Source organism: Doryrhamphus excisus, chromosome 15 (assembly GCF_030265055.1).
Source record: "Doryrhamphus excisus isolate RoL2022-K1 chromosome 15, RoL_Dexc_1.0, whole genome shotgun sequence".
NCBI lineage: Eukaryota > Metazoa > Chordata > Actinopteri > Syngnathiformes > Syngnathidae > Doryrhamphus > Doryrhamphus excisus.
The window spans coordinates 17,701,116-17,716,088 of NC_080480.1; the positions used below are offsets into that span (position 1 = coordinate 17,701,116).

The window sequence follows — 14,973 nt, forward strand, 5'->3', positions numbered from 1 at the left end:
TGCTGCTGTCGTCGCAACGCCGACATAAAAACAATCATTGTAAGGTGACCCTATTTTTATTCGTGGAAACGCGCCTCACTATTTCATTTCCATTCATTAAATGTACTGTATGCCAAATACTACCTCCTGTACCCCCAAAGACACTCGGTCGGGGTCCGCAGTTTCATTGGTGAAAAATATAAGAAAATATTGGCTCTTATTAACTCTCACTGGACAAAAAAATATGAAATATTAGCTTAGTCCGCTAAAGTCCGTCAATTTAATGTCAAAAACTATGAAAACCAGGATGTCCTGAAAAAGCAGGACCTTTGGTCACCCTGGGTAATTGAATGTATTGCCATAATTACTCCTGGGGTCCATGTTTACATTTGACCACCCCCCCCCCATGCAGTCACACTTCATCATTGGCATTTTAGTCAGATTTTTTTTGTTCAAAAATATCTGCAGAAAAAAATCAGTAATAATTTATAAAAATGATAGTAAAAATTATGTACATGTACCGGCCCACAATTTCCACGTATCACTGATCATGCTTTTTTGCTATGCGTTGAGATTTCGCACTTTTTCTGCAGCAATTGAATGCACCATAGTTCACTAAAGTAAAAGTGAAAGTTCCATTCTTTCATTAATTTTCTACCGCTTATCCTCACAAGGTGCTGGAACCTATCCCAGCTGTCTTGGGGCGAGAGGCGGGGTACACCCTGGACTGGTGGCCAGCCAATCACAGGGCACATATAGACAAACAACCATTCACACTCACATTCATACCTATGGACAATTTGGTGTCACCAATTTACCTAGCATGTTTTTGGAATGTGGGAGGAAACCGGAGTACCCGGAGAAAACCCACGCATGCACGGGGAGAACATGCAAACTCCACACAGAGATGGCCGAGGGTTCGGGGGTCAAACAGATGCCACAGGGAATTGGTGATGTTGTGATGGCAGCAGCTTCACGTAAACTCTACCAACCAGCAACTTTTCCCAATCCCGGCAAGTTTGAACTCATCAGTGTAGTTTTCGCCAATGGGATTTGTCCCTGAGCAGCACCGAAAAATCCCATCCCATTCCATCCCACAGGGCACTGATGGGACCGGGACATCTGGAGGAGGTCATTAGTGGCCCCCATAATAATAACCAATAAAGGAGAATCACCACTTTGGCTGGCACAGCAACGCAACGAGGCCGTCCATCTGCCGGGCAGCTGAGGGTGGCAGCAAGCATGCGGGCACCCTGCAGGCACCAAAGATTTAAGGCAGAGGAGAGCATGATGAAGTTTGGGGGGGCTGCGTCTGTGACAGGCATAAATCTCCGGGTCCATATGGCTTAGAGAACATGTTAGGACAGGGGGCGGGGGGGGGGGGGGGGGGGGGGGGGGGGTAGAGCGGTGATTTAGGGATCTTTTACAAGGTTTACGTTGCACTAAACTAAAGAGGCCACTTACTCGTTTTCACCCTGTAAATCTGCGTCCATTCAGAACGCATTGTCCCCCCCCCCCCCCCCCCGGCCCCTCCCCCCACATGTCTTTACGAGAGCAAGCGCTTATATAAACAAGTAATTGTTTATAAAGCTTTAATGCCTTATAAACAATTACTTCACAAGCGCAAGCTAGCCTGACCAACACGCCGGGGTCACAGCCAAGTGCACGTGTCCCAGCGGCGCTCAGCGGGGAAGTGAGCCGAGCGCCGCCACCTGGCCTGTCAATCAGCACCCGGCAGCTCAACCTTCCAGGGGCAAATTTTAACGCTCCCTGAAAAGCATCCCGCGCGCTCACTTATCGCACTATACATTTCCCATAGCGCCATCATGTTAACATGTAATCAGGCAACACGAGAGGCCTGCCGAGGCGCTAGCGGGGCCGCTAATGATCGCCGGGGGACGTTTGGACCCGCCGGCCGTAAACGCGGTCAAAGGTCACGACAATGCAGGGCAGCAGGTGCTTCCACTTCACTTCATGCTAACAGCGTGTCTTATAGGATGCTAACTGGGTGTCTTTCAGATTGCTAACCATGTGTCTTATTAGGTGCTAACAGCATGTCATATACCACCGTAAACATGTCTTATAGGAGGCTAAATGTGGGACGCTAACCATGTGTCTTATAGGAGGCTAAATGTAGGACGCTAACATGTGTCTTATAGGAGGCTAAGTGTAGGACGCTAACCATGTGTCTTATAGGAGGCTAAATGTAGGATGCTAACCATGTGTCTTTTTGGAGGCTAAGTGTAGGATGCTAACCATGTGTCTTATAGGATGCTACATGTAGGATGCTAGCCATGTGTCTTATAAGAGGCTAAGTGTAGGATGCTAACCATGTGTCTTATAGGAGGCTAAATGTAGGACGCTAACCATGTGTCTTATAAGAGGCTAAGTGTAGGACGCTAACCATGTGTCTTATAAGAGGCTAAGTGTAGGACGCTAACCATGTGTCTTATAGGAGGCTAAATGTAGGACGCTAACAATGTGTCTTATAGGATGCTAAGTGTAGGACGCTAACCATGTGTCTTATAGGAGGCTAAGTGTTGGACGCTAACCATGTGTCTTATAGGAGGCTAAGTGTAGGACGCTAACCATGTGTCTTATAGGAGGATAAGTGGAAGATGCTAACCATGCGTCTTACGGAGACTAAGTGGAGGATGCTAACCATGTGTCTTATGGAGGCTAAGTGTTGGATGCTAACCATGCATCTTATAGAGGCTAACCGCGTGATGACTAGCATGTAAAGGTAATCTTTGTTTACAGTACGGATGTGATGAATCAATTGTTGACTGTGAATGAGTCCAAATGGAGCGCAGTACTTACATCCAACCAGCAGAGGCGCTGTTGTCACTAGTTTGTCTGAAGGAGCGCACCATGATGTCATCTACATCTACATCTACATCTAGGTCAAACAACGCAGAAAGAAATGTATAAATAAATTAAATTATTACATAGAAATATTGTATATTCTATACATACTATATATTTAAAGGAAACACATAATAAACTACATTTGTTTGTTTATTGGGATGAAATAATAAATAGAAGTAATAAGGAAGGCCCATGACCAGCACTTCCAGGTAGTTATTTTCAGGTTGTGATCAGGCTAGCAGTTCTTGAAGCCGGATCAGGACAGCCCACAGGGCCCCACCTATAGATCAGCGTAGGTCAGGGTGAATTGACTCAAGTATTCTCTTCCCAGGGTTCCATCATCTTCTATTTGCATCCTTTCTGGCATCCCTCCATGTGTTTACGTCCTAAATGTGTTTTTTAGATGGGGGGGGGGGGGGCACATGCTGGGTCCATGTGTATGCAAATGAGCGCGGCATACTTGGCATAGACCAGCTCTCCATCTGATACTTGGACCGGATCACATGAGACACCGGCGGCCAACCCAAACCTTTGCATATTCCCCCTGCGACACCCCCGACGCCCCCTGCGACACCCCACCCCGCTCATCTGGAAGTTAATAAGAGTGACTCTCTGCAGAGATCCCCTCACAACACCTCCCACTCGGAACCGGCTGCCATCACAGCACACCGACGGAACCATGCCCGTGCCCAAGAAAGCAGGTAGGACCCCCTTTGGGGATTTGACCCTCAGCTTGGCATCTAGCCTTTCTAGTCCTTTCTAGTCCTTTCTAGTCCTTTCTAGTCCTTTCTAGTCCTTTCTAGTCCTTTCTAGTCCTTCTAATAGAATCATGAGCCAATCAATGTATATAATATATAAATTTTATATTATATATTACATTGTTACAAGCACAGTACATTTGTTAATAAATCTATTCTTCTATAGTCATTTATATTACCTGTAGAACTGGTTAATATATGTATTTTGGTACTTGAGGTGTGTACATACATACATAAATGTGTGTATAGTAATATTACATCACACACTTTCATGTTTTTATCCTTTCAAAATAGAAGAACGCTAATAGATCTATTTACTGTACATAGAGTACAGTATACAGTACATACAGTATACATACATTATACACAAAAGAGAAATAATGGATTAAAATATTTTAGTAAAATAATTAAAATATAATAAAAAATGAAAAAAAACATGTAATAATATTGAAAGAAATACTAAGAGGAAGAAGAATATTATGTAATATTACGTTCATTTGTGGTGAGCATTTAGGCCTGGGAAGACCGGGGTTCGAACCTCGGCTCGGGCATCTCCGTGTGGAAGTTAGCATGTTCTCCCCGTGCATGCGTGGCCTTTCTTCGGGGGCTCCGGCTTCCTCCCCCATCCCAAAAACATTCCACTCCAAATTGTCCATAGGTATGAATGTGAGTGTGAATGGTTGTTTGTCTATATGTGCCCTGGGATTGGCTGGCCACCAGTCCAGGGTGGACCCCGCCTGGCTGGGATAGGCTCCAGCATACCATGACACTAGTGAGGATAATGATGGATTACCTTCATTTATATTGAATTAAAAAAAAAAATTAATAACTTTATTATGTATTTTTGCCTATGTACTATAGGAATGAGTAAAAATAAGTATTAGTACTTGAAGTACTAATATTGTAGGTGTGTGTATAATATAATACCAACTCCTGTCGTTCTACTAGAAAGCACCCTCATTTTAGTCTTCCAGGTAAAACATGTCTGGTGACTTCAGCCTTTTTTCTGGGGGTTGGGTAGCAAGGGGGGCAGGTTGGGGGGTGGCGGGGGTGGGAGTGGGGGTCATCCATCATGTCAGCACAGTGCAGGAAATATCCTCCCACTGTGTACGCTTGCGTTGCTCACTAAAATCCTGCCATGTATCACGCCGGCTCACGCAATTCCACAGCTTATGTTCCGTCACCCTGGGCGAGGTGTTACGTAATCACGACCAACTCCGACCTCCTACATGAACGTGCAAAGGCTAAACATGGCCGACAAAGCAAAGATCCAAAGCTGACGTTCGGCGAGACGCCCTGGAAGCTTTGCCATTGGATGGGAAGGACGCCAGGACCCATACCAGGTTAGCCCCGCCCACCCACCCCCACTTTCACCTCCCCCCTTTGAGGATCCTTTGAAGCTCCACGCCAGCGCCGCCGACGTGTCATCCTGATATTCATCCCTAAATCTCCAGCTGATTAATGAGTTGTGTTTTTAGTCGCCACTTAAATCCACGTCCTCCATCATGCCGACGCCGCCCCCCCCCCCTTCTCTGGCATCATACCTCTGAACCCCCCCGACCCCCACGTCAAGGTCGCCTCGGGCCTCCTGAGAAGTGGCAAAGACGATGAAGATCATTTACGGTCTCGCCTTTCTCCTCCGTGTCGTCTTGGTGATCCTATTAATATCTCCTAGAGCTTAGACCTACTCCTGGACTTTCATCTTTCCCTGCCTCATGGCCTCTTTCCTGGAAGGAAGGAAGGAAGGAAGGAAGGATGGAAGAAAGGAAGGACAGAAGAAGGGAAGGAAGGAAGGAAAGAGGGAAGGACGGAAGGACTGAAGGAAGGAAGGAAGAAAGAAAGGAAGGACAGAAGGAGGGAAGGAAGGAAGAAAGAAAGGAAGGACAGAAGGAGGGAAGGAAGGAAGGAAGGAAAGAGGGAAGGACGGAAGGACTGAAGGAAGGAAGGAAGGAAGAAAGAAAGGAAGGACAGAAGGAGGGAAGGAAGGAAGGAAGAAAGAAAGGAAGGACAGAAGGAGGGAAGGAAGGAAGGAAAGAGGGAAGGACGGAAGGAAGGAAGAAAGAAAGGAAGGACAGAAGGAGGGAAGGAAGGAAGGAAGGAAGGAAGGAAGGAAGAAAGAAAGGAAGGACAGAAGGAGGGAAGGACGGAAGGAAGGAAGGACAGAAGGAGGGAAGGAAGAAAGGAAGGAAGGAAGGAGGGAAGGAAGCAAGGCAGGAAGGAACGAGGGAAAGAAGGAGGGAAAGGAGCAAGGAAGGAAGGAGAGCAAAGAAGGAAGGTAGGAAGGAGAGCAAAGGAAGAAAGGAAGAAAGGAAGCAAGGAAGGAATGAAGGAAGGAAGAGGTCAACTGTCACATGACCTTAAGCGTCCCGCCACCCTGACAGATATCTTCATCAGGGACTTAAACCGGGCGTGGAATCGGACCCTAAGCCGGGCGGGTCAGCGATTACGAGCGCAGCATTCTCTCCGCTTGATGGAGGGTGGCGTGTGGACGGCGTCGGTCAGGTAGCGGTGCCGTGAGAGCCCCCCTTTAGACCTTTTATGGGGGTGACAAATGGCGGGATGATCCGCAGATCCCTGATCTCAGCTTGGCCCGCCTCTGATGCCAGAAGTGTCCTTAAATCAAAGGCTGCTCGTTAAACGCCCTCACGACATTTCAAGGAAAGCAACGCCATCCCATCAGCTCCGCCCCTCTCGCATTAGGTGATTGCAGATGTTAAAGCCCCCCCCCACCCCCAACTTAAGTCCACTTTGACACGCTGCTGGCAAGGTCCGGGACGACTGACGGATTGGATGGTGGTTTGAGTTTCATCTGGCTGGGATCCCCGGCGTGCGCTCCGCCCGCTCGTAGACGCGTTTACAGGTCTGATTACAGCCAGGCGCCGTGTTAGCACATCCAGTTAGCGCGTGCTCGCGTTAGCAAAAATAAACCCAACTGCAGCTGTCCAACCCTACACATTTCCACAAGTCATCCTGGAAAGAAACCCTTCTAGAGGTTGTCATATTGATACTACTTCTACTTGCTACTACTACTACTACTACTACTACTACTGATACTAATACATGCAATACTACTTCACACCATCACATCTGGTCAGCTGGATCTCATTCTAGTTAATTATCTTCTAACATGAACTTGGTGGTAACGATTCCTTGGGATAAATGGTTCTCGACATGGTTCCTTAGATGGTTCCCAACATGGTTCCCGACATGGTTCCCGACATGGTTCCTCAGATGGTTCCCGACATGGTTCCTCAGATGGTTCCCGACATGGTTCCTTAGATGGTTCCCGACATGGTTCCTTAGATGGTTCCTGACATGGTTCCCGACATGGTTCCTCAGATGGTTCCCGACATGGTTCCTTAGATGGTTCCCAACATGGTTCTTTAGATGGTTCCTGACATGGTTCCCGACATGGTTCTTTAGATGGTTCCTGACATGGTTCCCGACATGGTTCCTCAGATGGTTCCCGACATGGTTCCTTAGATGGTTCCCGACATGGTTCCTTAGATGGTTCCCGACATGGTTCCTTAGATGGTTCCCGACATGTTCTTTAGATGGTTCCTGACATGGTTCCCGACTTGGTTCCTTAGATGGTTCCTGACATGGTTTCTTACATGGTTCTTTGGACAATTCCAAGGAATATTGTGTCATTTTGTGGAAAGTAAAGGGTGCGAGGTCTTCGTATGACCAGTAGAAGTGTGGATGAGAACTTTGCGGGAATGTGAGAAGAAGAAGAGGAAGGTGTTCTTGGAAAGCTTCCTGCCGTCTGAGCCAAGAGCTGATGGAGGGCGGGTGTGTCAGAGGAGAGGATTTAAGTAGAGCATGCGATGCGTTCATGTAAACTTGTAGTTTGGAGCTTTGACAACATCTCCGCTGTCTTTCTTCTCGGCAGGAAGACAACCCAACACAGCAGCGAAAGGTAAAGAACGACGCCACGCATCATCTTAACATCTTCATTCATCAGAGTCTCATCCTCCTCCTCGTGTCTCCTCAGACAAGCTGCCCCCCTACGAGCCCAACATCCCTGAACCCACCGCCAGAGCCGACTTCGTCAAACGTCAGTCACGCTAACATGTGCAGCCTTTCCTGCTAACATGAGCAGCCTTTCCTGCTAACATGAGCAGCCTTTCCTAACACCTTGATCCAAAACGTTTGCTCCGTCAGACTGGATGCCCATCTCCCTGGATGACAAAACCGCACAGAAGCTGCTGTGGATCTCAGAGGGCGGAGCCAAGGTGGCTCGCACCTCCGACGCCGTGTGTCCGTACCCCAACAGACCGGAGAGATACGAACACTCGCCACAGGTGAGCCTGCAGAGAACGTTCACGTCTGGGCCGCCTCCGGGTGGTAAATGTGACGCGTCCCGCCTTCAGGTCCTGTGCAAGGAGGGTCTCCTGGGCTCCCGCGGCTACTGGGAGGTGGACTTCGACGGCTGGGTGGTGATCGGCGTGGTGGCGGAGAGCGCGCCCAGGAAGGGCCAGGACGGCCCCTGCGGCCTGGGGGAGAACAGCAGCTCCTGGGGGGTGGGCTGGTCCGGCTCCTGCTACCAGGTGTGGCACAACGGCGAGAACGTGGATGTCAACCTGCCCCTGTGCCACACCATGGGGGTCTACGTGGACCAGCCGGCCGGCATCGTCAAGTTCCTGGTGGTGGAGGGCGAGGGCGACAAGGAGGTGCGGCTCATCCACAAGTTCAAGATCAGCGTGCAGGAGAATCTCCTCCCCGCCATGTGGGTGGGCACAAACTCCTTCTGCCTTATAAGGAAGAAGGATCAGTGACTCATCCGAGCTGGAAGTGGGAAGAAGTGGGGAAAAGTGTACAGTTGAGGTAGAATGACACCGATTATGTTTTATTATACTATTGTGTATCTAAATGTGTTTTTTTTAGAAGTAGGCAAAGTCTTTGAACGGGTGACTTTGCGTCTTTGCTTGTCATGGTAATAATCTTCGTGTGCAAAATAAAGCCTGCCATTGTGTAAAACTACGCCCTCCGGCGGCACCGTGTGGCATCGCGGCGCATTCACACCACCAGCACGTGACTCGGTTTGCTCCTTTATTTGAAACACAAACGTACTGAACACAACAGCTATTGGTTGATGAAATGTCACGTGGACATCTTTACTTTTCAGTCCAACCCGCCTCCTTCCACGCACTTCAAAGGTATTCGGAGCGGGAACGAACAAAGAAACATGGAACCATCTCCGACAGTACAATCATCATCATCATTATCAGTCAGTCATTGGCAAAATAGTCCGTACAAAGAGGCAAGTATGAGTGTGTGCTGGTGTACTCACATTTTTAAACAAAAGCTTCACATTTCGCTTCATTTTCGGGGTGGGGAAGGGGGGGGGCAGCTCCATGCTAACACTTTAGCATAACAATGTCATCAGTGGCAGGGTCGTGATTTTATGTCGTTTATGTGGACGACAGACGGGTGTTACTCTTTATTTATTATTATTTCCAGGACGCACCAGTAAAGCCACAATACACAAATGGCTGTTATTACATTTTAATGTTAAATGTAATCAAATTAGTAATAATTATTTCTAATTTTGACAGCTTTTTTGTCAATTGTTGCTGATTTTGTCATGTAACTATTTTTAGAAAATAAGCTGTGGCGCCATATTAACGTGACAATCAATTCAATTCTGATTTTAAAATGATTAGCATATTTAAGACAATAGAAACTTTGTCATTTTTAGGTGATTTTTAATATGCTTTTTATTAGTGCTAACATTTGAACAATTGGGTTTGTTTTGTTGTCTCATTGTATTTTTAGAAATCATTTTTGTGTGGCGGGCCAGTCAACAAGCGTGACAAACAAAGGGCCCCCGAGCCATATTTTGGACAGCCCTGCTGGCCCGCCCAAGAGAAGCTAAGAAACAAGTCTCCCGGCATAGACGCTGGTCCCATTCCAGTCTTTTAAGTCTTTTCCGGTTATTTTGGGCCAACTGGGAAATGGTGGCTCCCTACCTAGCAAAGTGATGACCAGGTGTCCGGGTAGAACTTTGGGCTAAGAACGGGGGGTGTTAGGAGGGGGGTGCTAGAGCATGAGCACGGAGCACAGGAAGGGTCGAAAAGGACAGTGACATCCAATCAGCCTAAAACATAAAGCACGCCCCGCCCCACCCCGCCCCTCGGTGTCCCGTTTAGCAGGTTGGTGGTGCGACCCCGTGTCAGTGTTTGCTGCCCGGCGCGATGAAATGTGTGTGTGTGTGGGGGGGGGGTGTCTGCGAATGTTTTTAGTGTTGTGTTACTCCTTGAAGCGTGTGATGTTTACTAGCCAAAGATGGATGGAGATGCGGGCTTTGTGGCGTACGCGGCGTCCGCAGACGTCTTCTCTCTCTCTCGCTCTCTCTCCCTCTCTCTCTCTCGCTCCATCCCTTTCTGCTGGTCGCGCCTCTCCTCCGTCGGCCTCAGTGCTTCAGAGAGAAGTCCCCCGTGTTGACGCGGGGTCGCGGCAGCGCCCCGAACATTTCCGTCCCGTCAGTGGCGCCAGGAGCCAGAAGAGCCTTCATGCTGGCGGCGATGTGCTCCAGGTCAGCGCAGCCCACCTGAGGGACACCAAGCAGCACTTTACCGGCCCCCCCACCAAGCAGCACTAGGACCCCTACCACGCAAACACTGACATCATCACCCCAGATCACCGGAACCGCCACCGCGGACAAACAAGACGTTCATTTTGCTCTTAGCTTCAAGTTGTAAGTGGCTAAAATGAACAAGGAGCCTCGTATGAAAAGCCCCCCCAGTCTGCACGTTCTCCCCCGGCCGCCCAACACGGGTGTCATCGGGTCACATGAGGCGCGGGAGCCGTCGCGGCCGTTAGCGGGAGAACGTGACCACAGCGAGGGCGGAGAATGGCATCTTTGTTTGCCTCTCGGGACGCGTCAGGATCAACTGACACCTCCAACAAACAAACGGGAGCAGCATTCTCTCTCCTCCTCCTTCCCGACATTCCACAAGCTTCTTGGTCAACAACGACACTGGGAGAGCCACGCTTGTGTGCATCTTTTCCAGATTGCTACACATCACACTGGCATCCAACTGGTCACTACACGGCTGCAGCCAGCAGAGGGCGCCACCGCTGAAGGTAGTTTGCTGCTTAACAGCAAACATCAACAGGAAGTGATAGTTGAGTACTGCACTGGGGGTGTGGAACCTTATTCCACCAAGGGGCCAAAAATAGGAACAAATGTTTAAATTTGGCATAGAAATGACTGAGTGGTGTGAATGGTTGTCTATATGCTGGCCACCAGTCCATGCTGGGATAGGCTCCAGCACAGTATACAAATAGGAATGAATGTTTCTCATAATATTACCGCCTTTTCAAATTCTTTTCTTTCATCTTTCAACTCTAAAATGACATTTTTCTTCACAATATTACACATTTATTCTCAAAATTCTAACCTTGTTAGTTTGGGACTTTTTCTCTTACTAGAATAAATGACAGCGGCTTTATCCCAATTACTTTTTACTTCCTTTTTCCCGTAATTAGGACTTTATTCCCATAATATTTGGATTTTATTCTCGTAATATCTGCAACCTCATTTCCCAAAAATTACAATAATGTGCTTTTCTCTAAATATGTATCATAATATGAATTAAGGGCTTTTTTTTCATGAATAATATTAATAAACTTTATAGCACAGAATTTGGCCTGATAAAATTCCAGTAGGAATTGAACTTTTTTCCTGGAATATTTTGACTTTGTCATAGAATGCCTTTTCCAACTATTTCAACTGTTTTCTTGTAAATTTTATTCTTGTAATTACGACTTCATTGCTATATTTTGACTTTATTCTCATAACATTAGAATGTTATTCTTACTTTGAACAGATTTTTTGCTTTCATATTTCAACTTTATGCTCCTAAAATATTTACTTTCATATCTTAACTTCTATTTTTAGAAAGTGCCACGAGCCAATAGAGAAGGTTGCAGGCCACCCTTCGGCCCGCCCCCCTGTAAGCCCACGAAGACAAAATGGAGACTCACCCGCTCTCCGCTGTTGCTGTCCCCCGGCGCCGCTCGACCTCCCTTGCAGCCCCACACTGGCACCGAGACGGGCAGCGAACGGGCCATCGCCATGGCGTGGGCGTGCCGGGACGAGTGCACGCCGTGACCCATGGCCATGCTGCGGGATGGGGGCGGGGCTTCCTCGCTCAACGAGCCTGCGTCGCACAAACACCCCCCCATGAAGATGGAACTTTAGTTGTGGCATGATTGAGTGGTGATTGTGTGAACCCACCGTCAGTGCTCTCCTCCTCTCCGTCCGACTCGAAGAAGGGCTCACAGTCGCGAGAGAGCGAGTCCTCGTCCATGGAGAAAACGCCTGGAACACAACCAGGAAGTCAACAAAAGGTGGATCCTTTTCCTTCCGTCCAGCCTTCTTAAAAGCAACATTATTATTATTATTATTATTATTATTATTATTATTATTATTATTATTATTATTATTATTATTATTATTATTATTATAGTGTTTCCCATACATTCACTCACATTTTCTTTTCACATTTTGGTTTTACCCATTTGCTAAAATAATTAGCATCAGTTGGTTGAAGTCAGCACCTTCCACAGTAAAGGATGGTAAAGGATGTTGAAGGATGGTACAGGATGGTACAGTATGGTAAAAAGGATACTAGAGGATTTTAAGGATGGTACAGGATGTTAAATGATGTTAAAAAGGATGTTAGAGGATGTTAAAGAATGGTAAAGGATGTCAAAGGATGGTAAAAAGGATGTCAAAGGATGGTAAAAAGGATGTTAAAGGATGGTAAAAAGGATGTTAAAGGATGGTACAGGATGGTAAAGGATGTTAAAGGGTGGTAAAGGATGTTAAAGGATGGTAAAATGGATGTTAAAGGATGGTAAAGGATGGTAAAAAGGATGGTACAGGATGGTAAAGGATGGTAAAGGATGGTAAAAAGGATGTTAAAGGATGGTATTTCCACCAAACAACTCATGAACTAGAGGACGTGTAGCTCCAAGTATATATTTTACAAGGTATAATAAGCTAATGGCAGATAGGCTAATAGGCTTTAAGGGTAGAAGGGTAAAGAGTAGAGTAGGAAGGGTAAAGAGTAGAGTAGGAAGGGTAAAGAGTAGAGTAGGAAGGGTAAAGAGTAGAGTAGGAAGGGTAAAGAGTAGAGTAGAAAGGGTAAAGAGTAGAGTGTGTCCCGTTTGTTTGGGCGTGATCTGTCTTGGCACCCCGGGACGCTCCCAAGTCAATCTGAGGTCCCCGACCGCTTTTACTGCCGCTTTCATGGGATGAGGAATCATCCGGAATGTCAGGCGGGACACACAGAAGCCCTCCGTGTTATTCCCAGGGCGTCCTCACCTGCACTTTCATTCCCGAAGGGTCTCTTCTCATCCATGTCCTCCTCGTCCTCCTCCTCTTCATCATCCTCGCACTCTTCCTCCAGGTCCACGATGCCAGCCCGCTGTCTTCCCTGCCGGGCCGCCTCCATGGCGCTCTTCTCCCGCTCCCGCTCGCCGTTGCCGCCCTGGCCGGGAGCAACGCCGGCCGCGCTGTAGATGGACGGGTAGCTCTGAGAGTACAGCCTGCTGCTCGGACTGACTCCGCCCACCACGCCGTCACCCGTCAGGTTCTGAAACGACAGCAAGGGTGAAGAACGTGAGCTCGGAGGAGAAGCGGCGACACATCGCGCGCAGGTTACTCACCCCCCTGTGTCCGGGGTCAGAGGTCATGTCCAGCGCCAGCTTGGTCCCCCCCGCCTGGCGCGTGTGCTTCTGCGCCGTGAGCAAAGTGGTGGAGTGCAGCACGCCGATGTCGTCGATGTAGCGCCGCGCCGACTCCGCCAGGAAGCTCTGACCCCAAATGTTGTACGAGAAGTCGCACTCGCCCGGGAAGCCGCCGCCGCCGCCGCTCTCCCATTTCTTCTTGCCGTCCCCTTCAGGAACCGACGGCCGGAACTTCTTACACGCTGTGAGGATGGCCAGGTCGCAGCCTGACTTTTGGCAGTAAGCTTCCGCGGCGGAAAGTAGTGCGAGCCAGCTGTCTCTGTGGTTGTCGGCGATCTCCGGCTCAGACGACTTAGTGATGGAGGCCATGGCGGTGTCAGGTAGTGTGCGGCTTTCTTGTCCAGGCTTGATGAGCAATGCTGATGGGCACCACGCTTTGGTGTAGCTTCAAAACAATACGTCCTTACTTGCTGGTGTTGATGGTCTTGTTGGTGTTGCACTGAGGATGATGATTGCAAGGACTCAAGAGGCACTGGGTGACTTTTTAGTAGACGATGGGACAGACGGGTGATGTTTTTCCACACAGGGAGCCAGGGGAGAGAATAGATGGTTCCACGTCGCTGGTGCTTTCTGGAAAAAGTGGGAACATATTTAGTAAAGTTGCCAATCGCAGGCGCCTGCTAAGCCTCCTTGAAGAGCTTGTTGACAAGACGTAATGCTAACAGCTAAGGTAGCTTTGAATCGTCACAGTTCATTCGAAAAGCACGCCATCCTTTTCGGCATATGAATGATTCTTACAGTCGATGCTGCAGCTGTTGTTGTTGCAGCTTGTTTATTCGCCTGTTGTGTGTGGAAGCCGCACTTCACCACCATTTTTTACACTCATGCGGCAAGCGAATCGGGCAGGACAAACGACGCATGCACGGGGTGATGTTGGCCTACCTGCTCGCTTCCTTTCGTCCAAGTTGCCACTTACGTATCGGCCTTAAACTTGACTTTACTTAAACAAACGTGCTGTGCCTTCTTCCGTCGCTCCTCTCCCCTTGCCAGGCTCGTCACCAGCGGAAAGCTAGCGTGCGGTCATATCAAAGCTTCCTGTTTAAGATAGCAAAATAAAATCACTAAAGAGCGTATTTGTTGTTAGCAGCTGTGTTTGACGAGTGTGACACGGCAGTGATGCGCACACATTGATCATTTGCGTGTAGTCCAACGACATTGATACGATTCTGTTCGCTTCCCACGTCAGCGATATGCTAGCAACGCTGTGCTTTTATTTAGAAAGAAGCAGCGCTATATCCGGTTTGACGTCACCTGTTTACTGCCTTCCAATTGAACGCACCATGTACACGTGACTGGGGTCTGGGGCGGGGCTGATGTACGCCCAGCTCAACGAGCAATCAGAGGCTGCTCCCCAGGTCACGTGATCACAATTTTAGCATAAAGTAGTCTGCGCTCTGACAAATATAAAGGTGATGATAATCGAAAACCAAAGTGCTACTATCACAATATTATACTTTAGTCTTATTTGTATCATATACAAGTAGATTATTTAAAAACCGTATATCTTTCCTTTGTTTTTCGCCAGTGGTCACACAGTCGAACAACACTAAAGTATATTCAGAAACCATAACAAAGTTTTCTCGAACATTTTGAAATAAAAAAAAAT

At 48.0% G+C, this 14,973-nt stretch overlaps 2 protein-coding genes across 3 annotated transcripts; one reads left to right on the forward strand and one right to left on the reverse strand.

Moving 5' to 3' along the window:
- The first annotated feature begins 1,588 nt into the window (after nt 1–1,588).
- Nucleotides 1,589–8,679, forward strand: zgc:195001 (uncharacterized protein LOC567531 homolog). Of its 2 annotated transcripts, XM_058048596.1 has the most exons (6): nt 1,589–1,935; nt 3,466–3,548; nt 7,498–7,524; nt 7,600–7,662; nt 7,770–7,909; nt 7,979–8,679. In XM_058048596.1, exons 1-6 carry the CDS (start codon nt 1,922–1,924, stop codon nt 8,381–8,383), a joined length of 732 nt encoding a protein of 243 aa, XP_057904579.1. In that variant the 5' UTR covers nt 1,589–1,921; the 3' UTR covers nt 8,384–8,679. The 2 variants fall into 2 exon arrangements, with proteins under 2 accessions (XP_057904579.1, XP_057904577.1); XM_058048594.1 differs by having other exon boundaries at nt 7,770–8,679.
- akt1s1 (AKT1 substrate 1 (proline-rich)) lies at nt 7,425–14,489 on the reverse strand. The gene is made up of 6 exons (XM_058048569.1): nt 14,250–14,489; nt 13,287–13,937; nt 12,943–13,213; nt 11,851–11,934; nt 11,598–11,773; nt 7,425–10,158 (listed from the first exon to the last, which is right to left on the reverse strand). Exons 2-6 carry the CDS (start codon nt 13,674–13,676, stop codon nt 10,021–10,023), a joined length of 1,059 nt encoding a protein of 352 aa, XP_057904552.1. The 5' UTR covers nt 13,677–13,937; nt 14,250–14,489; the 3' UTR covers nt 7,425–10,020.
- Nucleotides 14,490–14,973: the final 484 nt, after the last annotated feature.

Excerpts from the sequence above, each read along its gene's own strand:
- zgc:195001 (XM_058048594.1), top strand. Across the intron at positions 3,549-7,497 it reads GCCCGTGCCCAAGAAAGCAG|GAAGACAACCCAACACAGCA; the intron begins GTAGGACCCCCT and ends TCTTCTCGGCAG. Across the intron at positions 7,663-7,769 it reads CAGAGCCGACTTCGTCAAAC|ACTGGATGCCCATCTCCCTG; the intron begins GTCAGTCACGCT and ends TTGCTCCGTCAG.
- akt1s1 (XM_058048569.1), bottom strand. The coding sequence starts at position 13,676 with ATGGCCTCCATCACTAAGTCGTCTGAGCCGGAGATCGCCGACAACCAC. Across the intron at positions 11,774-11,850 it reads AGAGGAGGAGAGCACTGACG|GCTCGTTGAGCGAGGAAGCC; the intron begins GTGGGTTCACAC and ends TGTGCGACGCAG. Across the intron at positions 10,159-11,597 it reads ACAGCAACAGCGGAGAGCGG|GTGGGCTGCGCTGACCTGGA; the intron begins GTGAGTCTCCAT and ends GGTGTCCCTCAG.